General features: G+C 52.0%; 1 protein-coding gene and 1 long non-coding RNA gene across 7 annotated transcripts in view; one reads left to right on the top strand and one right to left on the bottom strand.

Moving 5' to 3' along the window:
* LOC146402666 (uncharacterized) overlaps positions 1-13,902 on the top strand; it is a 171,187-nt gene extending 157,285 nt beyond the window's left edge. The window contains exon 2 of the long non-coding RNA XR_014807461.1: positions 11,522-13,902. This is a non-coding gene — a long non-coding RNA (uncharacterized LOC146402666). The remainder of the gene's footprint in view (positions 1-11,521) is intronic.
* Positions 4,105-9,775, bottom strand: GJB3 (gap junction protein beta 3). 6 transcript variants are annotated; one of them, XM_084963873.1, is made up of 5 exons: positions 9,667-9,775; positions 6,974-7,167; positions 6,410-6,509; positions 6,008-6,144; positions 4,105-5,722 (listed from the first exon to the last, which is right to left on the bottom strand). In XM_084963873.1, exon 5 carries the CDS (start codon positions 5,686-5,688, stop codon positions 4,876-4,878), a length of 813 nt encoding a protein of 270 aa, XP_084819999.1. In that variant the 5' UTR covers positions 5,689-5,722; positions 6,008-6,144; positions 6,410-6,509; positions 6,974-7,167; positions 9,667-9,775; the 3' UTR covers positions 4,105-4,875. The 6 variants fall into 6 exon arrangements, with proteins under 6 accessions (XP_084819999.1, XP_084820001.1, XP_084820000.1 ...); XM_084963875.1 differs by lacking the exon at positions 6,008-6,144; XM_084963874.1 differs by lacking the exon at positions 6,974-7,167.
* Positions 13,903-23,309: the final 9,407 nt, after the last annotated feature.

Below are 23,309 nucleotides of genomic sequence, written 5' to 3'. Positions count from 1 at the left end.
CCGGGGTGCAGCAGCAGCGTTTACATGGCTTTGTCTCGACCCCTCCCCCAGGAGTCTGTGCGCTCCTTGAGGGCAGGCAGCGGGGACGTGCTTACACCCCCAGCTCCTAGCCGGGTACCAGGCCCATATACAAATTTATTAACTCCACAAATATTTACTGAACACCCTTCCTATTGCGGAGGGCGGGTGGGAGAGCCAATCAAAGCACAGAGCATCATATGTAGCGCACACAACGTTTTCCAGTGGGTGGTGGCTAAAAACATTGTTAACAAAACATTTGGGACAGGAGTTCCCATTGTGGCTCAGCAGGTTAAGAACCCCACTGGTGCTGTGGTTCTGTCCCAGATGATAGGTCAACCAGGGAACAGCGATAACAAAAATCCCCATCTGTGGATTTTATAGCAGGAGGGAGACAGACAAAATACAGAACCTGTTAGATGGTGATAAGTGCCAGGTGGGAAGTAAAGCAGGAAAGGAGGATCGGGGTGCAAGGGCGGTGGTTTCAGTTTTGAATTGAAGAGAGAGTCTCCCAAAGCAGCTGGCCTTTGATGCAGGCCCTGAACGAAGGGAGGGAGCCCCATGACTCTCTGGGGGCAAGCACATTCCAGGCAGAGGGAAAGTGAGCGCAAAGGCCCTGAGGCCGGAATATGCCTGGTGTTTTCTGCCCGAGGCTCAGCAAGGAGGTCCTCACGTGACTGAGTGAGGTCAGCCAGGCGAAGAGGTGCGTTCTCCAAGGGGACAGGTAGGACAGGTCTGTAGGCCCCTAAGGGCCTGTGTGAGATGCCTCTGGAGGTTTGGGGCAGAAGAGTGACATGGGCTGACTTAGGTGTTCCGGGAGCACGCTGGCTGCTGTGCAGGAATCATCTGTGGGGCTGGGGGGTGGATGCAGTCCGTCCCCCTTCAATGGAGGACTCGCTGCCCAGCTGTGCGGAGTCCGGCCCCCCGACAACCTCCAGCTCTTAGCCCTTTGGGGTCTGCTTCGGCCATCCAGGTGGACAGGCTCTGCTTGGGGTGGTCCCAGGCAACAACAGAGCCAGGTAGTGGTGGTGGTCAAGGGCCTAGTTGTTTCCATCCAACGTGGATCGCCTCTCATGGACCATCTTTGTCTGATGGGCACGAGCTCCCGCTAACGGGTCTTGTCACTGGATCCTGCCTCCTCCCCTCTCTGGTCACGGGTGTTACTCCCCAGCGCACCCTGGGCATGCCTGACTCTACCCAGAGTCGAGGGCAGGAGGCAAGGAGATTGTGGCAGTGACCCAGGTGAGGGATGCTGTGACAATACCACAGGCTGAATGGCTTAAACAACAAGAATGTATTTCTCGTGGTTCTGGGGACTGGAAGTCCAAGACCAGGGTCCCAGCCTGGTTGGATTCTTGGTGAAGGCCCTATTTCTGGGTTACATCTGGCTGTCTTCTCAGTGTGTCCTCACACGGCAGAGAGAGAAAGACCATCCCCCTGGTGTCCCTTCTCCTAAGAGCACTAATCCGCCCTCATGACCTAATCATTCCCCAAAGGCCCCACCTCCTAATGCCATTACCTGGGAAGTTGGCATTTCCACTCATGGATTCTGGGGAACATATTTAGTCCATGTCAGGAGGCTTGGATCAGGGTTATGATGCAAAATAATCCCTGGCCTTGCTCAGTGGGTTAAGGATCTGGCATTGCCATGAGCTGTGGTGTGGGTCGCAGACACAGCTTGGGTCTGGCATTGCTGGAGCTGTGGCGTAGGCTGGCAGCTGAAGCTCTGATTGGACCCCGAACCTGGGAACTTCCATGTGCTGTGAAAAAAAAAAAAAGCAAAAAAAAAAAAAATCTCTGTTTACCTTGGACTGCAGGGTGGCTGTTACATTTTGCAGTAGACATGGACTTGAAGAGGCGTGTATGAAATCTCAACTATCATAAGTGCTATTGATAGATCCTCATGTGATGGGAGAAGAGATGGAGGTGTAAAGAGAAGGCCCCGGGGACATGAGAGCCACCTTGTGGTGACAGTGATGTGTGCTGGAGACTCTGGATGGTGCAAACAACACATGCTGTGTGGAAGGCATGAGCAGCAGGGCTACGGATGGACAGATGGACGGATGGACAGCTCTCAGGCCAAAGCAGGACGCTCAGGGCTGGAATATTCTCTCATCTGTAGTCTGCAGAAGCGGAGCCAGGACCCAAGGCTCCATCCGTGCTGGGATAGCCCATGTTCTCTGGTTGCTCTGACCTCCAAGCTACCCTTGTCCAGGCTACAGGAATCACCTTGGAGGTTGCTGGAAGGCAGAAAAGAGGTGGCAATCACGCCTCCCTGGGACCTTTGTAACTATCTGTTGCAAGCTGGGACTGACCCAGGTGACCTGGGCAGCAGGCAGTGACTTTCCTAAGCATGGTCGGTCATGCCTAGACATTTACTAGATACATTAGTGCTGTACTAGTGTGTTCCCACCGTCTCCTTTGATCTCTACAACAATCCTAGGAGTAGGTACTGTCCTGAGTGCTGGGATGAATATATTCCCTTGCCCCTGGGATCTGCTCTGTGCCCTGGCAGGCTATCTCTCTTGGCTCCTTTGCCCTCTGGCTTCTGGTCGTGTTGGGTCAGTGGGAGCCACTGGCAGGTGAGCAGGAGACGGGAGAGTGAAGTCATGGTGTTTATTTGGTGGTTGTGGTTGGATGCGTCCTTGCAGCTCCTGTGTGGCAATCCTGTCCATTGCTACCTGGGACTAGCCACAGGGTACCCTTTATGGGTTTCCTTAATTATGCCCATACCTTTAAAAACAGTCCCTCCAGGAAATTCTTTGAAGGTACTCGGTTTGAATGTGCCACCCGTTTCCTGTTGAGACGCCGATTGATACAATTCTCATTGCACTGATGACAAGACCCAGGTTCTAAAAGCATGCACAAGGTGCAGCTGTGGTCATGAAGTGCTTAAGCCATGATTCAACCTGGGAGGCAGGGTATCAGCCCAGCCCTGGGCCCTTTATACCTGGCTGGCTTATTCACCCCACTAATGGCCATACACGAGAGCAAAGGTGAACTCCAGCCCATTCTTTCGACGCAAGGACCCAACCTTTCCCTGCCGGCATTGCCTCTTGGCCCACTGCCTCCTGGATTTCTGGCTCCTGGCCTTGGCTTTGATAGTTACTCACTGTTCCTCTGGATCAGTACAGCCTTGCGCCTCCTTTTGCTTTCCAGTCTGACCTGGCGTGGATGTTGGTGTCCCCTAAATTTCAGGTCATCAGATAGTACGGGGAGCGGGGCTATGAACTGCCCAGAGTTGGTTAGTGCAAGAGATGAGTGTATTTCTGTCTCCCCCAGGCTCTGAGCTCCTTGGGCTCAGGTCCTGCTCCCCTGTGCAGTCTCAGCATTTGCCAGGGGCCTGGAGTGGAGAAAATGTGCAGGGAAAATATTAGGAGCTGGATATGGCTTGGGCGAGGCTGGGCTGCACGCCTTTAGAGGATCCTGTTGTGAGCATACGGAAGGACTGAGTATGAATAACAGGGATTTTGTGTACACAGGGTGGGGATATGGGTTGTGGATGGCAGTGATTGGATTACAAAAGGAGGGAGTGTGGTGTGTGCTCAAGGGAGGGTCTTGCGGGAAAGGGCTAGAGGTGTTGTTACAGAGGGAGCACGGCGCCCTCTTGTGTCCACATCTACAATTACAACCTGTATCTGGTAGCTTCCCGCCCAGATCCTGCCTGGCTCAACTCCAGTTCCAGCCTAACTTCAGCTCCAGCCCTGGAGCTCTCTCTCCCCTTCTGTTTTTTGTTTTTGTTTTTTAGGGCCGCACCCACGGCACATAGAAGTTCCCAGACTAGGGGCTGAATCGGAGCCACAGCTGCTGGCTTACACCCCAGCCCCAGCAACACGGAGTCCAAGCTGCACCTGTGACCTACACAACAGCTCAGGGCAACACCAGCTCCTTAACCCACAGAGGCCAGGGACTGAACCCGCATCCTCATGGGTCCTAGTTGGGTTTGTTAACCACTGAGACAGGAAGGGAACTCTTCTCTATGTCCCTCTCCCTCTCCTTCTCTCTCTCTCCCCTTCTGAGGGCTACCTTCCCTCCTCTCAGGATCTGGAGGTCATGGGACTGTGGGAGAACAGAGAAGAGCCAACCTGTATCAAACAGCCTTTATTGATTTCAAGGAAGCTGCCTTGGGAATGTTCTTATCAGTGCATCCACCTGGAGTCCCAGAGAGCTGGGTCTGAGAGGCTGGCACCAGACTGAGTACACTGTGGGAGGAAGGTGGGAGCAGAGCTGCCTGAGGCTGGGGAGGGGAGCTTCCTCTGAGTGCCCTGGCAACCCAGAGGGTCCTTGGGTGTCTCCAGGAGGGCTCAGTGTCATGAGAGCCTCCTCCTCCTCTTCCCAGGTTCACTTTCAGCCTCCAGACCTCCTACTGCTGGGAGACTCCTCCCTTTTCACCCAAGAAATCTGGAGGAATGAAGATTCCCTTTGATCTTGTGCATCCAACTCAGAGCAAGCCACTCTCTTCGTGGCCTCCAGGCCTCTGCACCTGCTTTTCTTCGCTAGGAAGCATTCTCACCTCTTTCAAACATTACCTCCTCTCGGAAGCCTCTCCTGATCACCCCCTCCTGGGTTAGGGGAGGTCCTACTATGAGCCTTCTAAGTGTCCCCTTGTAGGCAGTTGTTACTTTGATTGTTTTAGTGTCTCTCCGCCAGGAAGGCTGCCACAGGGCCTGGGGTGACCTGTACCCAGGCAGACAGCACAGCGCCCAGCGCTCAAAAAAAAGTCTGCTGAAAGTGAAGTTGAATAGCTTAGTGAATTCAGAGTGGGGGCACCCAGCACCTGCAGGACCCCGCCACCGCCACAATAACACCCCCTGCCCGGCCCCTCGGGCAGCCCCAGGATTGCTCCCCCGCCCGAGGTCAGATGGGGGTCAGGCTGGGTGCCGAAGCTTGCACCTTGTCATCACTGGAGTCTGGGCCCAGCTCCCCGGCCTCCACCAGCTTGTGGTGGCAGCGGCAGGTGGAGGCCCGGCTGGCAGAGGACGGGGGGCTGCCGCCTCGGGGGGTCCTCTTCTTGGGAAGGCTTCGCACAATCCTGTGGAAGATGAGGTAGCAGATCTCGCAGAAGGTGAGCACGATGCAGACGGCGGAGGCGCCCACCATGAAGTAGGTGAAGAGCTTCTTCTCCGTGGGCCGGGCGATGTAGCAGTCCACGATGTTGGGGCAGGGGGCCACGTTGGCGCACTGGACCAGGCGGGGCATGCCGAAGCCGTACCACAGAGTGTGCAGCAGGTAGAGGAAGAGGAACTCGATGATGAGCTTGAAGATGAGGCTGAGCAGGTAGGTCCACCACAGGCCGCCGTGCTTCTTGCCCGCGTTGTCGTATAGCTTGGCGCAGTGGTCGCCGTGCTTCTGGCGGTGCCGCCGCTCCCGCTCCTCCCGGTAGGCCACGTGCAGGATGACCAGCAGCGACGGGCACGTGACAAAGATGAGCTGCAGGGCCCAGAGGCGGATGTTGGAGATGGGGAAGAACTCATCGTAGCAAACGTTGGTGCAGCCCGGCTGCTTGGTGTTGCAGTCAAAGTCCTTCTGCTCATCCCCCCACACACGCTCGGCGGCCACCACATACACCAGCACGCGGAAGACGAACACCACCGACAGCCAGATGCGCCCGAAGGCTGTGGAGTACTTGTTCACCCCACTCAGTAGGGCTTGGAGTGTCTTCCAGTCCATGGTGCCTGGTGAGGGCGCTGGGGGCCGTGCCCACCTGGCAGAATAGGAAAAACCATATGTTAATGAATGGGTGACATTTATGGAGCATTTATATAAACCAAGGGCTGTTCTGAATTCTTGTTTTTTTTTTTTTTTTTGTCTTTTTAGGGCTGCGCCCTCGGCCCATGGAGGTTCCCAGGCTAGGGGTCCAATCGGAGCTGTAGCTGCCAGCCTACGCCACAGCCACAGCAATGCCAGATCCAAGCCAAGTCTGCCACCTGCACCACAGCACACAGCAATGCTGAATCCTTAACTCAATGAGCAAGGCCAGGGATCGAACCTGTGTCCTCATGGATGGTAGTCAGATTTGCTTCTGCTGAGCCACAGTGGGAACTCCTGTCTTGAATTCTTTATGTGGATGGATTCCTTTGATCATTGTAGGGACCCTATGAGATCAGGACTATTACTCTTCCTAAGCTACAGGGAGGAAACAGGCACAGAGAGGTTAGGTAACCTGCCCCAAATCACAAAGCTAGTATGCCAGAAGGAAGGGAATGTGCATCTGCTGATAATAACAATTATTATTTACTAAGCACTTATGATGAGCCAGGCAAGGAGCTAAACACTTTATGTGAAGGATCTCCTTTAAACCTTATAAGGACCCTGTGAGCCAGATAAAATTATGCATCTCATTGACAGATGCAGAAACTAATAATTAGTTGTGGCTCAGCGGGTTACAAACCTGATGAGTATCCATGAGGATGTGCGTTTGATCTCTGGCCTCGCTCAGTGGGTTAAGGATCCAGTGGCATGGCGATGAGCTGTGGTATAGGTCGGAGATGCTGCTCAGATTAAAAAAAAAGAAGAAAAGAAAAAGAAACTAATAATCAAATTACAAAACACTCTGTGCACACATAGTACGTGCTCAATAATTGCTGGCTAGTCATTATGAAATCTTGAGAGGTCAAGTCACTAATTTAAAACTAACTTTGGGAGTTCCCTTCATGGCTCAGTGGTTAACAAACCCAACTAGGATCCATGAGGATGCAGGTTTGATCCCTGGCCTTGCTCAGTGGGTTAAGGATCTGGCGTTGCCGTGAGCTGTGGTGTAGGTTGCAGATGCGCTTGGATCTGGCGTTGCTGTGGCCATGGCATAGGCTGGCAGCTACAGCTCTGATTGGACCCCTAGCCTGGGAACCTCCATATGCCTCGGGTGCAGCCCTAAAAAGCAAAAACAACAGCAACAACAACAAAAAACCAAAACAACTAGCTTTGAAGTTCCCATTATGGTGCAGCTATAACGAACCTGACTTGTATCCATGAGGATGCGAGTTTGATCCCTGGCCCCCTTTAGTGGTTAAGGATCCGGCATTGCTGTGAGCTGTGGCGTAGGTCACAGACTTGGCTTGGATCCTGTTACTGTGGTTTTGGTGTAGGGCGGCAGCTACGGCTCTGATTCCAGCCCTAGCCTGGGGACCTCCATATGCAGAGAGTGTGGCCCTAAAAAGACAAAAGACAAATAAAACAAAACAAAAACACAACTAGCTTGGGATTCAGGGCTGGGCTTTCCACCACTTCCTCTCCTTCTCTGCTGGATGCCTGCCCTGGACCAGGTTCTCAAAATTAACTTGTTGGTGCCTCGCTACTGTCCTGTGAACTTGGTGTTTATGAAGCCCATTCTACAGAGAGGAACCTAGGGCTTAGAGAGGGGGAAAGACCCTCCCCAAGGTCTCAGAGTGGGTGGTGAAGTTAGGAGCCCAGTTCAGGTTGGGGGGTGCGAGCAGGGGGTATTTCCCTGGTTCCTTTGGACACCAGATCTAGGGAAAAATCTACAGACACCCCTCTCCGCTTCCCCTGTGCCAGATCCTGGGGGAGCTCCAGCCACCACAGCCATGCCGGATACTCGGGCTCTGTGAAGGGAAACATGCTTCGTTCAGGTCGCCGGATCACACACCTCCCTCCCAGTCCTGGATTGACTCAGGGAGTGGACTGGTGGGTCTGCCTCGGTGCACCTAGTGTCTGCATGCAGCAGAGGTGTGGGCTTATGTGTACATTCGGGTGCTCCTGCAGCTACTCTGTGACTCTGAGCATGCATGATGCCTGCAGGTCCACCCCCTGGGCCACTGCTTCTCACCCTTCCACTGCCACCACCCTGCTCCAGGCCACCATCATTCTGTTAATGCCGTGGGCTCTTGGTTGGCTCTTGGAGTCCATTAAGTCAGATCGCATGACTCCCTTATTTAAAGCTTTCTCCTATCTTAACATTACACTTAGAATGAAATCCCAGATTCTACATTCTCACCCTATGCTCTTACATGCCCGCCCCCCTCCGCCCCGCACCACTGCCTCTCAATGCCCAGGCTACGATGGGGGCCTCCGGGGCTTTGTAATTACTCCTGCTGCTTGGAATGCTCTTCCTCCAGAACCTTGCATGGCTGGCTCCTTCTCATCAATGAGGGCTCTGCTGAAACATCCTCTCTGTAGAGGCCTCCCCAGATAACCCTGGATCTGGAAGTCCCTGCCCTCCCAGTCAATCTGCTCCCATCCCCTTTGTTTTCTTCCTAGAATTTAATCACCATTGGGAATTAAAGTATTTGTTTAATCATCTACTTCTGAATTTCATGAATTTCTGTTTCACAAGGGTGATATATACACTGGCAGCAGCACACAATACAATTCTTAGTATTAAAAAAAGTGTCTGTGGAGTTCCTGTTGTGGCGCAGTGGTTAACAGATCTGACTAGGAACCATGAGGTTGTGGGTTCGATCCCTGGCCTCGATCAGTGGGTTAAGGATCCAGCGTTGCCGTGAGCTGTGGTGTAGGTTGCAGACGCGGCTCAGATCCTGTGTTGCTGTGGCTCTGGCATAGGCCGGTGGCTACAGCTCCGATTGGACTCCTAGCCTGGGAACCTCCGTATGCTGCGGGAGCGGCCCAAGAAATGGCAAAAAAGACCCCCCCCCCCAAAAAAAAAGGGTCTGGAGTTTCCTGGTGGCCTAACGGTTCAGGATCCTGTGTTGTCTGTGCTCTTGCTCAGGTGCCTGCAGTTCTATCCCTGGCCTGGAAACTTCCACATGCAGTGGGGGTGGAGGCGAGGAAGTGTCTTTGCTACTCACTCCTTCTAAGACCTGTCCTTTGCGGAGGGACACTGGGATGTATAGAGAAAGTAGGATCACAGTTGAATTGGAGACTCAGCTCTACCCCTTCTACGTGAGTGACTTCCAAGATTTCCTAATCTCCTTGACTTTCTTTCCTTATCTCTAAAGGGAAATCATTCCTACTTTCTTGAGTATCATAAAAAACCATTCCCTCCCCAGCCTGCCACTCACCTGGTGAGAGTTCAAGAAACCTGCAGGGGAGGTTGGAGCCTCCTCGGGACAGCCCAGGGAGGAGAGGGGCCCTGACAGGGGCTTCCACCTGACACCCTCCCTGGAGGGCCCACCTGGGGGCAACCTCCTCTTTCGCCCCCACCTTCCCTTCCAGTCGTGTCTGCCTAGTCCTGCCTGACACACCCTAGGGACTCACTGGCAAAGAATTTCCCTCCAAGCCCTGGCCCGGGACCGGTGGAGCCGGTTCTGGTTCCCCCTGCAGTCCCCCAACACCGGCTCCCAGCTATCCGCTTTTCGCCTGTCGGGAGGCGGGGGGTCGGGGTAGGGAGCCAAGCCGCACCCAGCTTTTATCACCACTCCGTAATGCCCACCGCCCCCCCCTCCTCGGAACACCCCCACCTCCCCCGGCCCCGGCCCCCAAAAGTCTTGGTCGATTCCCGGCGTCTTGGCTGTTTGCGGACGTGGGAGGGACTCTGCAGGAATCTTCCGCAGCTAGAGCGCCCACCGCACCCAGAACCAAGGGGTGAGAAGCCAGATGGGGAGTGGGGTGGGGGAGAGTCCTTCCACCGCCTCCCATCCTCTCACCCCACCGTCTCAGCCTAACCCGAAGGCAGGATCGAGCCCCAGCCCCGCCTCGGGTCGCGGGGTCGGGGTGCGGGCGCCCCGCACTTACCCGCAGCGGCGAGGCCAGCGGGGGGGCCGGGACCCCAAGTCTTCGAGACCCGCAGCAGAGGAGATCTGGGTGCGAACTGCGACTCTGTAGTCGCGGCGAGACGCGTGGCGTCAGGCACACCCCGGGGGCGGCGTGGAGGAGGGAGGGTCGGGGGAGGAGCTTGAGAGCTGGCCCGCCGCAGGGGGTCTGGTTCTAGCCGCAACGCTGCCACTCGGTCCCCTGGCAACCTACTCCGGGGCTTGAAACCTTAGCCTCGGTTTCTTCGCGTGTGAAATGGGGGCAGCGGTGGCCCTGGGCAGGGCTGTGGCAAAGGCTCCAGTGAGATTCGCGGTGTGAAGCGCTCTAAACGAAGCGCCAAGTGGTCCCCGGACGGGCTGCAATCAAGACTCGCCCACGTGTTACCACGGGGACTCAGTCAGCGCCCTGCGGGTCACTGTCTCCGCCTAGCACTTGGCCTCGACTCTGCGTGAGGACACTCCCGGCGGCTGCCCTCCCGCATTAGTTCCTGGCTCAAACTCGGTGTCCTCGAATGGGGTATGCACACTTTGCAGAACCAGGGTAGGGGGCAGCAGGAAGAGGCGCTGTACCTGGAAAGGAGATTGGTGGGGGGGGGGAATCCCTTGTCCAGGGGCGAGGGCTGGAATGGGGGGAGGTCGTTGCCAGGAACTACTAAGAGGGGCAGATCCTACCGAGGCCGGGGAGGGGGAGTTAAGAGGGAGGTGGAAGAGCGGAGCCTGTGGCTTTAGACCCCCTGCAGGGGGAGGCGGTTTTGTGTATGTGTGTGTGTGTGTGTCTGGGGCTGGGCGGGGCTGGGCTGAACTGGACTCTGGGGACAAGGACTCTTTTATTTACCAGTGTAAACAAACAGACTAGGAACCTAGTGAGAGCCCTTGAGCCTCAGCCTGGTCGGGGAACTCCCAGGGTTTCCGGCCTCCCGGGGAGTCCTGGGAATCCTAGCCACCAAAGGGACTGAGTCTTCCCTGTCTCATCTGAGATGATGTTAGCAGGAGAGTGACTGTACATGGCATTTTCCCAGGCTTGTACTGGCTTATGCCTGTGGCCCTGGCGTAATTAATAATACCCCTTTAATTCTCAAAAGTACCCCCAAACTTGGGAAGATCAATTACACCATCACTCTACCTACTACTCTGGGTAGAAAACTAACACTTCAGGGGGTTGGGGTGGGGGGGCTCGGAGACATCTGTGCCAGACATTGTCCCTCGGGCTTTATTTTGTTGTCACAGTGCCCAGTGAGGAAGGTATAAGCCTTCCTACTTTTTTTTTTTTTTTTTTTTTTTTTTGTCTTTTTGCTATTTCTTTGGGCCGCTCCCGCGGCATATGGAGGTTCCCAGACTAGGAGTTGAATAGGAGCTGTGGCCACCGGCCTACACCAGGGCCATAGCAACGCTGGATCCGAGCCGCGTCTGCAACCTACACCACAGCTCACGGCCACGCCGGATCGTTAACCCACTGAGCAAGGGCAGGGATCGAACCCGCAACCTCATGGTTCCTAGTCGGATTTGTTAACCACTGCGCCACGACGGGAACTCCAGCCTTCCTACTTTTATGAATGAGAAAACTGAGGCACCCAGAAGTTGGGAGACTTGCCCACTGTCACAGATAAGTAGGAGCAGAGCCAGCTGTGAAGGCCTCAGCTGTGCTGAGTTTCTGGATTGGGCAAAGCCACAGGGTTCCCCCTGCAGAGGTCATTTTTGCTTTGAAAATCATTGCTGAGGAGTTCCCATTGTGGCTCAGGGGGTTAAGAACCCAGCGTTGTCTCTGTGAGGATGCATGTTCAATTCCCAGCCTTGTTCAATGGGTTAAGGATCTGATGTTGCCTCAAGCTGTGGCATAGGCCAGCAGCTTCAGTTCTGATTCGACCCCTAGCCCGGGCACTCCCATATGCCACAAGTGTGGCCATAAAAAGAAAAAAAAAATCATTGCTGAGACAACAGTGCTGGGGTGTTCTGGGTGCTTCTCTGCATGTGTCTGTGTGAGGAGATGTGTGAATATGATGGTGTCCTATGTGTTGGGGGGGGGGTCCATATTGCCGCCTGTTCCCTGCTGCCTCTTGCTCTGCTGCATTTCAGAGCAAAACTTCTTCCTCCCTTCCTCGCCTGGATCTCCAGGGGCCAAGTCCAACAACCTTGACCCTGCCCTATTCTCCTGCACTTTCAGAAGCACCTGACACAGCTGACTACTCCTTCCTTCTCAAAACACTTTCTTCCCTTGGCAGCCACCCTCATAATTTCCTTGCCCCTCGGAGACCTCACATTCCGGTCTCAGCCTCTTCTCTCCTGGGTGAGCTCACCCAGTCCTGGGCTTCCAGCACCATCCATGGGCTGAGTCCCACACTTCTAGTGCCAGCCCTGAGCTCCCTGAAATGCACCAGGCTGCTCACATGACCACCAGGCTTCCAGTTATTTGTTTCCTTTCCTAAAATCAATTGCATTGATTCTGTATTCGACTCCATAGATCGTCTTCTTTTTCCATTTACCCTGTGGAGGTCGACTATGTACCTGGTCTGCATTTGACTGTTATAACAAACTATATAGCACATTCTCCTCTCTCAGTAGATATAGAGCTGTCACGTTCTTTTTTTTTTAAGTGCTTGAATAGTAATTGAACTTTCCCCTATAGTAGATATAGAGCTGTCTCGTAAAACAAAGCAGCTCACTACGTACAAGAGCCAAGATCTGGAGACAACCTAAATGTCCATAGAATAGATGAGGAAGATGTGGTATATACAATGGAATATTACTCAGCCATTAAAAAGAATGAAATAGTGGCATGGATATGAATAATGCAACATGGATACAACCAGAGGTTATCATACTAAGTGAAGTAAGTCAAAAAGAGAACAACAAATACCATTTGAGGAGCTCCCCTTGTGGCTCAGCAGGTGACAAACACAGCTAGTGTCCACAAGGATGTGAGTTCAATCCCTGGCCTTACTCAGTGGGTCAAGGATCTGTGTTGTGAGCTGTGGTGAAGGTCGAAGATGAAGTTTGGATCTGTCCTTGCTATGGCTGTAGCCGTAGGCAGACAGCTACAGCTCTGACCCCTAGCCTGGGAACTTCTGTAAGCCTTGGGTGCGTCCCTAAAAAGACAAGAAACCCAAAACAAACAAACAAAAAACAAATACCATTTCTCACATGTGAAATCTAAAATAGGACACAAATCAACATTTTTATAAAACAAAAACAGACTCACAGATATAGAGAACAGACCTCTGGTTGCCAAGGGCAGGGGTCGGGGGAAGGAAGGAATGGGAATTTGGAATTAGTAGAGGCAAACTATCATATGTAGGATGGATAAACAACCAGGTCCTACTGTATAGCACAGGGAACTCTATTCAATATCCTGTGATAAACCATAGTGGAAAAGAATATGGAAAAGAGGGTATATAGATAGATACAGATATAGATATAGCTGAGTCACTTTGCCATACAGCAGAAGTTAACACAACATTGTAAATCAACTATACTTCAATAAAATTTAAAAAACCAAGCTGAGTATTTAATCACTCCCGTATCCATGGACATTAAAGATGTTTTCAATCTTGTAATTCTTTCTGTTGTAAACATCATTGCTGAGACAAGCATCAATAAACACATTTTTTATTGTGTCTGTAGGACATATTTTTTTTTGGCTGTGCCCATGGCATTTGGAAATTTCCAAGCCAGGGATTGAACCCCAGCCATGGCCGTGACGACACCAAATCTTTAACTGCTAGGCCACCAGGGCACTCACTCCCTGAAGGATATATTTTTAGAAGTGGAATTTGGGAGTTAAAGTATGCTTATTAAAAATTTTGATAGATATTGCCAAATCCTTCCATGGATGTATCAGTTAATACTACCATTGGATGTAAGAGCGCTTGATTCCCCATATTCCTGCCAATATAGAGCATTATCAGACTTTATGAACTTTGCCAGTGGTATCTCATTATAGTATTGTTTTGCATTTCTCTTATTGTAAGAATGAGCATCTTTTCACACACTTAGGGGCCACTTGTATTTATTTTTCTGTGAACTGCCCTTTGCCTTTGCCCCTTTTTCTGTTGGATGTTTGCCTTTTTAAAATTATTGATTTCTTAGAAGCTCTTTACATATTAAAAAACATAGCCTATGATACAAATAACAAGGATTTTACCCTCTCCTCCAAGTTTGACACTTGTATTTTGACTCTGCTTGTAGAGTTTTCGCCATGCAGAATTAAATATATTTTTTTAATGTAGTCAAATGTATCAGTCTTATCTTTTATGGCCTCTGGGTTTGGTCATAATTAGAAATGCCTTCCCCACTCTGAGAGTTGGAAACAGGTTTTCTCCCATGGTTTCTTCTAGTTAGTTAAAGTACTGCTTTAATGATATAAATCAGATCACGCCACCCCTATAAAGCTTACAGTGACTTACCATTACTTGTACACTGACACCCACTCTGCTGATGGCCTCCAAACCCCAAATGACCTAGTCTTGCCTCACCACCCACCTCCCTTGATCACTGCTCCCTAGTCACACTGGCCTACTTTCTGTCCCACAAACAGCCATGTTCGGTCCAGGCTTCTGGCCTTTGTATTTGCTGTTTCCTCTGCCTGGACGGCCCTTGACCTGGCAGGCTTCTCCTTATTTGGGTCTCAGCTTCTGCTACAGGTACTGTCGTCACCCCACTTGAAGTGACCTCACCCACTCCCTCAACAGTCACTCTTATTTTCCTTTTTGGCCGCCCTTGGGCATATGGAGTTCCTGGGCCAGGGATCAGATCCGAGCTGCAGTTGTAACCTAAGCTGCATCTGTGGCCATGCAGGGTCCTTAACCCACTGTGCCTGGCCAAGGATTGAATCTTCGTCCAGGGGCTCCCGAGATGCTGCTGATCCCTTTGCGCCACAGCGGGAACTCCAGCAGTCACTCTTTAGGACATTCTTTGAAACTCTCCAGGAGAGCAGGGAGCTCACTGGTGACAGACACAGGCTCCTATCTGTGAAGCAAAAGTTGGGTGCATCTAGGCAGAGCCTCTTTGCCAGCTCACTTGCATCGCTCTCAAGTGTCCTATCCTAATAAATCTTTCTTGCCTATCAAAAAAAAAAAAAAAAAGTTGGGTGTATCTAGGTTATGGGTGAGGACTGTCTGTTACGATGAGGTGTGTTAAGGGGGCAGGCGGGGCGGTGTGTTTGGTGTGTGTGGTTGTGGCGAATGTGTGTGCTCGTGGAGGTGGTTGGTAGAGTTTTGTGAGGTTGTGGGCATGTGTGGCTGTGTGGGTGCTGGTGTCTTGGTGTGTGGTTGCGTTCTTCTGCTCTGGTGACCAGGCGCCTTGATTGCCCAGGTCTCTCAGTCTGCACCTTGCCAGAGGCCGCCCCTCGCTCCTGACACTGGGCAGTGTCCCCAGTAACTGGTCTTTGGTTTTCGTGGCGTGGGCTGGATGAGTCCCCTCTGCCAAGAGGCTCTGAGGACCTCCAGGCCCAGCTCTCTCACTCTAAGCTTCTTCTCCCTGAGCAAAGAGTGTGTGGGATGCTATCTAGGCCATCCCCCTCCTTCAGGGCAGGGCTTGACAGCTTTCCCTGCCACCCCCATTGCCCTCAGGGCTTTAACCTGCTCTCTGGGGGCGGCCGGCCCAAAGCTTGAAGCTTGGACTGTGGCTTCCCACCCAGGCCTTGGCCCAAGCAATGGTTTTGCTCCCAGGCAAGATCCCCTGCGTTTGAAGCTCTGCCCAGGCCCCAGGCAGGGTTTCCCCCTCCAGCTGGGATTTTCCTTGTGGTTGTGTGTTGCTGCCTCAGCCTGGGCCCTCTTTGCCCTTGAGTGCGGAGGCGGGACTGGCAGAACCTTTTGGAAAGTAGGTTGGTGGAAGCATGGGGGCTTTTGGGCCCTGTTACAGCAGGTCAGGGGCTGTGGGTAGGAAGAGAGGTCCTGGACCCAGGCTAGAAGGTTGCTTTGCTTCTTTTTTTTTTTTTTTTTTGGTCTTTTTGCCATTTCTTGGGCTGCTCCCACGGCATATGGAGGTTCCCATGCTAGGGGTCTAATCGGAGCCATAGCCACCGGCCTACGCCAGAGCCACAGCAACACGGGATCCGAGCCGCGTCTGCGACCTACACCACAGCTCACGGCAATGCTGGATTATTAACCCACTGAGTAAGGGCAGGGACCAAACCCGCAACCTCATGGTTCCTAGTCGGATTCGTTAACCACTGCGCCACGTCGGGAACTCCTGCTTTGCTTCTGACACACCCGGAGTGAGCCGGAACTTCTGCCCCAAAGAGAGGTCGTCCATGACCTTTCTGAGTCTTGGTCGGGATTCAGCCATTCTGCATGTGTGCCGTATCACCACTTCTCAGCCACCCCAGGACCCCAGGCCACATCCTCTTCCTCCTCTGAGATCACCCTTTTGCTCTGTCATATCCATGACCATAAACATTCTGGTATTTCTCTAGCTTAAAGAGCAGAACTCCCTGGACTCTGCCTCTTCCAGCATCTGCTTCATTTCTTTTTTCCTTTTTTTTTCCTTTTTAAGGCTGCACCTGTGGCATATGGAGGTTCCCAGTCTAGGGGTCGAATCGGAGCTGTAGCTGCTGGCCACAGCCACAGCCACAGCCACATCGTATCCAAGCCACATCTGTGACCTACTCCGCAGCTTCTGGCAGTGAGTGAGGCTAGGGACTGAACCTGCATCCTCACGGATGCTAGTTGGATTCTTAACCAGCTGAGCCACAGTGGGAACTCCTGCCTCATTTCGTTCCACTCTTTTATAGCAAAACTTGTCAAATGACTTGTCCTGTGTCATTATCTCCTTTCATTCCCTCTCTTGAACTCTAATCAGGATTTTGCACCCCGTAGTCCTCCCAAACTGCTCTTGCCAGGGTTCCCAGAGCTAAATCCCACAGTTGAGTTTTTCTTTTCTTTGGCCATGCCCACAGCATGTGGAAGTTCCGGGGCCTGGGATTGAACCTGCAGCACAGCGGTGACTGGAGCCACAGCAGTGACAATCCTAGATCTTTAACCTGCTGAGCCATCAGGGAGCTCCTACAGTCAAGTTTCCACCTTTATTCATCCCTGCAATTCTGGGAGCGGCAGCGTTTGGCAGCCAGAACATCACAGTCTCCTGACTTTTCTCTTTTTTTTTCGTCTTTTTGCCTTTTCTAGGGCTGTTCCCACGGCATATGGAGGTTCCCAGGTTCCCAGGCTAGGGGTCCAATCAGAGCTGTAGACGCTGGCCTATGCCACAGCCACAGCAACGCAGGATCCGAGCCACACCTGCAACCTACACCACAGCTCACGGCAACGCCAGATCCCCAACCCACTAAGCAAGGCCAGGGATCGAATCTGCGACCTCATGGTTCCCAGTTGGATTTGTTAACCACTGCGCCACGACGGGAACTCCCTGACTTTTCTCCTTTTCTGGCCTTTCTTTCTCCATCTCCATCCCCCTGCCCCCTGCTCCAAGTCTCCCAAACTTCTAAATATTGGGGTGCTCCAGGTTCGGGCTTAGGACTCCTTTTCTTCTCTGTTGTCAGTCACTCTCTTAGCAATGTCATCCATCTCAGGGTTTAAAATATCAAAATTAGGGGGTTCCTTGGTGACCTAGTGGTTAAGGATTCGGTGTTGTCACTGCTGTGGCTCAGGTTTGATCCCTGGCCTTGGAACAGGCCACCGGTACTGTGGCATGCCACCAGTACAGCCAAAAAAATAAAAGAAAAAAAAATCACAATTAGGCTGACAAGTTCTAAGTATTTATTTCTAGCCCAGGCCATTTCCCTGGACTCCAGACCCCTGTAGGTGGCTGCTGCTCACCCGCTCCCGCTGGACCTCAAGCAGGTATTACAAATGTATTACGTCCCCAGTTAATTTTCTTTTTAATAGAATTGCCAGATTTAGAAACATAGCAAAACAAAAACAAAAAATCGAACCCTGGACATTCCATTAAATTTGAATTTCATATAGTCCCTGGGACATATTGATTCTAAACAATATTATTGTTTATCTGAAATTAAAATTTAACTGGATGTCTCGTCATCTGTCTGTCAACCTACTCCTTAGATTCCTCTGGGACTTTCTCTACTCATGTACTCTTGGAGTAAATAACGATTTTACTCATCGACCTGTTCAGGCTGAAACCTTATAGTCACGTTGACTCATTTTTCTCATACTCTGCATTCAACGTCAGTGAATCATTTTGCCGCTACTTTCAGCTTGTTTTCAGAATCTGGACGCTTCTCAATGACTCTATTAATGTTACTCTTGTAACATTAGAGCCATGAGTCATTTCTTTTCCTGCATTATTGCAATAGCCTTATAGCTGATTGTCCTGCTTTATCCCTTGCCCCAACCCAGCTACTAAGGTTTTTTTTTTTTTTGTCTTTTTAGGGCTGCACCCACGGCTATGGAGGTTCCCAGGCTAGGGGTCGAATCGGAGCTACAGCTGCTGGCCTACACCACAGCCTTGCCAATGCTGGATACTTAATCCACTGAGCAAGGCCCGGGATCGAACCTGCGTCCTCGTGGATGCTAGTCAGATTTGTTTCTGCTGAGCCACGATGGGAACTCCCTAATTTTTGTTCAAAATACTCTACTGGCTTCCTGCTCACTCAGAATGAGAGCAAAAGGCATCAGGATGGCCTTTAAGACCCCCTGTGAGCTGGTCCTTCTCAGACTTCAGGCTAATGCTTTGGCCTTATTTTCCATGCCTTTTGGCTCTCCTGCTGTCCTGTGTGCACACTGGGTCTTCTCCAGGCGCAGTGCCTGTGAACTTGCCCTTCCTTCTATCTGACAGGTGCTCCTGCCAGACCTTGGCCTGGCTTGTTCCCTCCCCTTCCCTGCCCTCTTCTTTCTCCTCCCCACATTTCCTACCCCTCTTCCTGCTAATAAATAAATTTCTCCCAGCACTATAATAGGTAACACATTTAATAGTTTGTAGAGTTCCCCATGTGGCTCAGCGGTAATGAACCTGACTAGTATCCATGAGGATGTGGGTTCAATTCTTCGCCCTGCTCAGTAGGTTAAGGATCTGGCATTGCTGTGAGCTGTGGTGTAGGCCAGCAGCTACAGCTCTGATTCAACCCTTAACCTGGGAACTTCCATGTGCCACGATTACAGCCCTAAAAAGACAAAAAAAATTTTTTTTTCTGCTTATTCTTCTTTTTTTTGGCTTTTCTAGGGCTGCACCCACGGCATATGGAGGTTCCCAGAGAGGGGATCTAATCGGAGCTATAGCCACCGGCCTTCACCAGAGCCACAGCAACTCGGGGTCCGAGCCGCATCTGCAACCCACACCACAGCTCACGGCAACGCTGGATCTTTAACCCACTGAGCGAGGTCAGGGATCAAACCCGCAACCTCATGGTTCCTAGTTGGATTCGTTAACCACTGCGCCACGATGGGAACTCCTGCTTATGCTTATTCTTCTTAATTGTCTCCGCATTACTAGAATCTAGGAAGACAGCCTTTTTTTTTTTTTTTTTTTTCTTTTTGCATTTTCTTGAGCCGCTCCCGTGGCATATGGAGGTTCCCAGGCTAGGCGTCTAATCAGAGCTGTAGCCAACGGCCTTCACCAGAGCCACAGCAACGGGAATCCGTGCCACACCTGCAACCCACACCACAGCTCACGGCAATGCCAGATCCTTAACCCACTGAGCAAGGCCAGGGATCGAACCTGCAACCTCATGGTTCCTAGTCAGATTCGTTAACCACTGCGCCACGACGGGAACTGTGGAAGACAGCCATTTTTATCTGTTGCGTCCACTGGTGTATTCCCAGTGTCTGAAACAGTGCCTGGCACTTTGTAGACACAAGTACTCACCCAATGAGGAAATGATACCATCAAGCACGAGAAGCCCCTGTTCCAGGCTGGCACAGAGCAGCTACTTAATCAGCATCTTCTTTCTTAGCCTCCCACCCTGTGACCCTCCAGAAGTCTCTCCCTGACCACCTGCCCTCCTCCAGGAAGCCTTTACTGACTTGAGACTTGTCTGTCTCCCTTTCTCCTTGACATCAGGCCCAACCCCCTGGGTACTCAAGCATCTGGTGGGCTGTCTGGATGGATGGCTGAGACCGTCTGTTCTTTTTTTTGTCTTTTCAGGGCCACACCCTCGGCATATGGAGGTTCCCAGGCGAGGGGTCAAATCAGAGCTACAGCTGCTGGCCTACGCCACAGCCACAGCAATGCCGGATCTGAGCTGCGTCTGCGAACTACACCACAGCTCACGGCAACGCCGGATCCTTAACCCACTGAGCAGGGCCAGGGATCAAACCCGCAACCTCATCGTTCCTAGTTGGGTTTGTTTCCGCTGCGCCACGAGGGGAACTCTGAGACTGTCTGTTCTTATGCAGCCTTTGCCGTCCTTCTGGATGGGAGGAATTGCTTTTGCTTGGGCTGGTCTTTGAGCTGTAAGGATGTGGGGCATCAGGGTGGCGGGGGAAGCCAGCCTGTGTTGAGGTGTGTGCAATGTGCCTAAAGCCAGCCTGCAGTGTGGGAGTTTCTGGAGCCTTGATCTGGGCCAAGAAGTGATGGGTGTTGGGTCCTGGGAAGGAGAGCCTAGAATGGGTCTGGGCTGAAGGATTGTATTTGCTAAAATCACGATTCCTATGACCTGGGGGAGTTCCTGACCGAGGTGCCTGAGTAGATGGTTTGCCGTTGGCTGAACTGGGAACACAAGAGAAATAGACTGGGAGAGGCGGGATGGTGGGGGGCCTTGTGCCTGGAGTTCACCAAAGGATACTTCTGTTTGTAAATGATCTGAGGCAGCCACTTGGACAAGGGCCGTTGGGACAGTCTGACGTGGCCTGTAAAAAGCCTTTCTTATGATGCAAGCACAGAAGAGACAGTTTCACCCCGTCCCACACTCTATCCCTGAGCCTCACCCAATGCCCAACACCCTGTCCTGGATCCTCATGGCTGGGCCGTGGCTCAGGACCGGTTGTTTCTACACAGCAAGACTGTCCTTCACATCCAAAAGCCCTTCTGGGTGGTCTGAGCTCCCTGTGGCACAAATGTGTGTGGACGTCTCCAGGCAGCTGGACACATGGGCTCAGGGCCTTGGGAAAGAGAATGGCGGGAGGGTTTGTGCATTGCTGGTGTGAATGCAAAATGGTGCAGCTGCTGTGGAAAACAGTTTGGTGGTTCCTCAAAACGTTCCATATAGAATTACACTTGACCCAGCATGTCTATGCCTCAGTGCAAACCTGAAAGATCTGGGAATAGGCGCGCAGACAAATACTGTGCATGAATATTCATAGCAGCGCTGTTCCCAATGGCCAAGGCAAGAGTTTGAAAACAACTCAAATGTCCATCAAAGAAAGAATGGATGAACAGTGTATGGTCTAGTCATACAATAGCATATATATATATTTATTGTCTTTTTTAGGGCCACGCCTGCTGCATGTGGAGGTTCCCAGGCTAGAGGTTGAATCAGAGCTACAGCAGCCGGCCTATGCCACAGCCACAGCGATGCTAGCTCTGAGCCGTGTCTGTGACCTACACCACAGCTCACGGCAACGCTGGATCCGTTACCCACTGAGCAAGGCCAGGGATTGAACCCACATCCTCGTGGATACTAGTGGGCTTCGTTTCTGCGAGCCATGACAGGAAGCCCCTAGAATATTATTCAGCCATAAAAAAGGAATTCAGTTCTGATACATGCTACAATACAGATAAATCTTGAAAACAATATGCTAAATGAAATAAACCAAACACAAAGGACAAATATCATATGATTTCACTTATACGGAATACCTAGAATAGGTGAATTCAGAGAGACAGTAAGTGGTTAGAGGTTACCAAGAGCTGGGTAGAGGGGTCAGTGGAGGTGACTGTTTAATGAGTACAGGCATTTTTAAAGAGGTGATGAAAAAGTTCTAAAAATAGTAGTAGCAGTGGTTGCACACCTTGTGAACGTAGTTAACACGACTGAACTTTATACTTAAGATGATAAAATGGTAATTTCATGTTTATACACACACACACACACACACACACACACACACACACACACACACACACACACATTTTTACTCTTTTTTGGCTACCCTGTGGCATGTGGAGTTCCTGAGCCCAGGATCAGGTACGAGCTGCAGTTGTGACCTATGCTGCAGCTAAGGCAGAACTGGGTCCTTAACCCACTGTGCCAGGCCAGTGATGGAACCTGCGTCCCTGTGCTGCAGAGATGCTGCCAATCCCTTTGTGCCACAGTGGGAACTCATGTTATATATATATTTTATCGCAATAAAAAAAAAATGAAGAAAAAAAGAAAAAGCGTTTGGAAATGGGTTTGGGAGTCGGGGTGTCCAGATGGCAACGAAGGCCATGTGGGGAGAGGCGCTCACCCAGGGAGGGTGTGGGGACTGAGGGCTGTGGGCGGCCTGGGACAGAGCCCTCCTCAGTGGAGGGGGCGAGTGGAGATTGAGAGGGAGTGGTTGGGGTGGCAGGAGAACTGGAAGAGGGTGTCCTAGAAGCCTGGGCGTATTAGTCAGCGCCCTTGATTGCTCATGACAGAATTCCATCTTGAGTTAGTTTGGGCACAAAGAGGAATTGAACGGTTTGCAGAAATTCACACAGGAAAGGGCAAGGGTACCTAGGGGCCCCACAAGCATCTGGCAAGAGTTGGGCTGCTTTCTAGGACCTCTCTCCTGCTTGCCTCACCTCTGCTCCTCTCGGGCTGCTGGCTTCCTCTCTCCTTGTGCGGATAGGCTTTTGCACCAGGCTTTTGCCCCCAGGCAGCAGCAGCTCTCCATGCATGCTTCCCTCAGGAAGGAATCAAATAACCTGGAGAAGAACCCTTGGCCCCCTCTGGAGCACATATCCATCCTGAGGTCAGGGGGCAGGGGGCCAGGACACCTGCCCAGCAGTTGCCTGGCCCCCTCCCCCCGTCGTGTGTGTGTGGGGGGGGCACAGGAGGAGACTCCTCCATGGACAGGAAACAGAAGGGAAGACGTTCAAAAAGGAAGGCTGTTTAACTTGTAAGATGACTCATGGCTTAAGACTAGGACAGAGCACCTACCTGGCTTGATTACAAAGGAGTCTTAGGTGCCCCGGGCAAGGGTGGGTTTGGGTGGGGTGTGTGTGTGGGGGGGCAGATTCTGGCTCATAGCTGGTGGGAGTGAGCGGCAGGGAGGGTGTTGAGGCTTCTGACTCAGGAGGCACAGTTGTGAAAGCCTGGAGGTGAGGAGATAGCAGTGAGGGGACAGGGTCAAGGGTCCTGTTTTGGGTGGGAGCGACATGAGCGAGCTCCCTTGCTGAGAGAGCCAGGAGGGAAGAAGTAGCGGTTGAAGAAACAGGAGAGAGGAATTTCCTGGTGGCTCAGTGGGTTAAAGGTCTGGCATTGTCACTGCTGTGGGCGTGGCCAAAAAAAAAAAAAAAAAGGACAAAGGAGCCAGAGAGAGTAAGGTGGTGGGGAGGGAGGGCTTCTGAACACGGGCCCAGTGGCAGCAGTGGGTGGGGGGGAATTAGCCTCACCCCCTTTTCTGTGCTGGGGGAAGGGAGGACCCGTGTAGGTGCGGGCTGGGCTGTAGGTCTGGTGGGTGTCGATAGAAGAGCATTCTCAGATGGTGTCTACTTTCTCTGAGAGGTGGGATGACAAGACGGACCTGGCTAGAAGGTTCAAGGAGAGTGGAGAAAGTTGAGAAGGCTGTACCAGCATGAACAAGAGCAGGGAGACCA

Source organism: Sus scrofa, chromosome 6, assembly GCF_054392235.1.
Source record: "Sus scrofa isolate SSC_HxYL_T2T_F1_AM1 chromosome 6, Sscrofa_HxYL_maternal_Yorkshire_Landrace_v2.0, whole genome shotgun sequence".
Classification (NCBI taxonomy): Eukaryota; Metazoa; Chordata; class Mammalia; order Artiodactyla; family Suidae; genus Sus; species Sus scrofa.
The sequence above is the reverse complement of the archived record's forward strand: the minus strand, read 5'-3'. Positions and strand labels throughout refer to the sequence as shown.

Excerpts from the sequence above, each read along its gene's own strand:
- GJB3 (XM_084963873.1), bottom strand. The coding sequence starts at position 5,688 with ATGGACTGGAAGACACTCCAAGCCCTACTGAGTGGGGTGAACAAGTAC.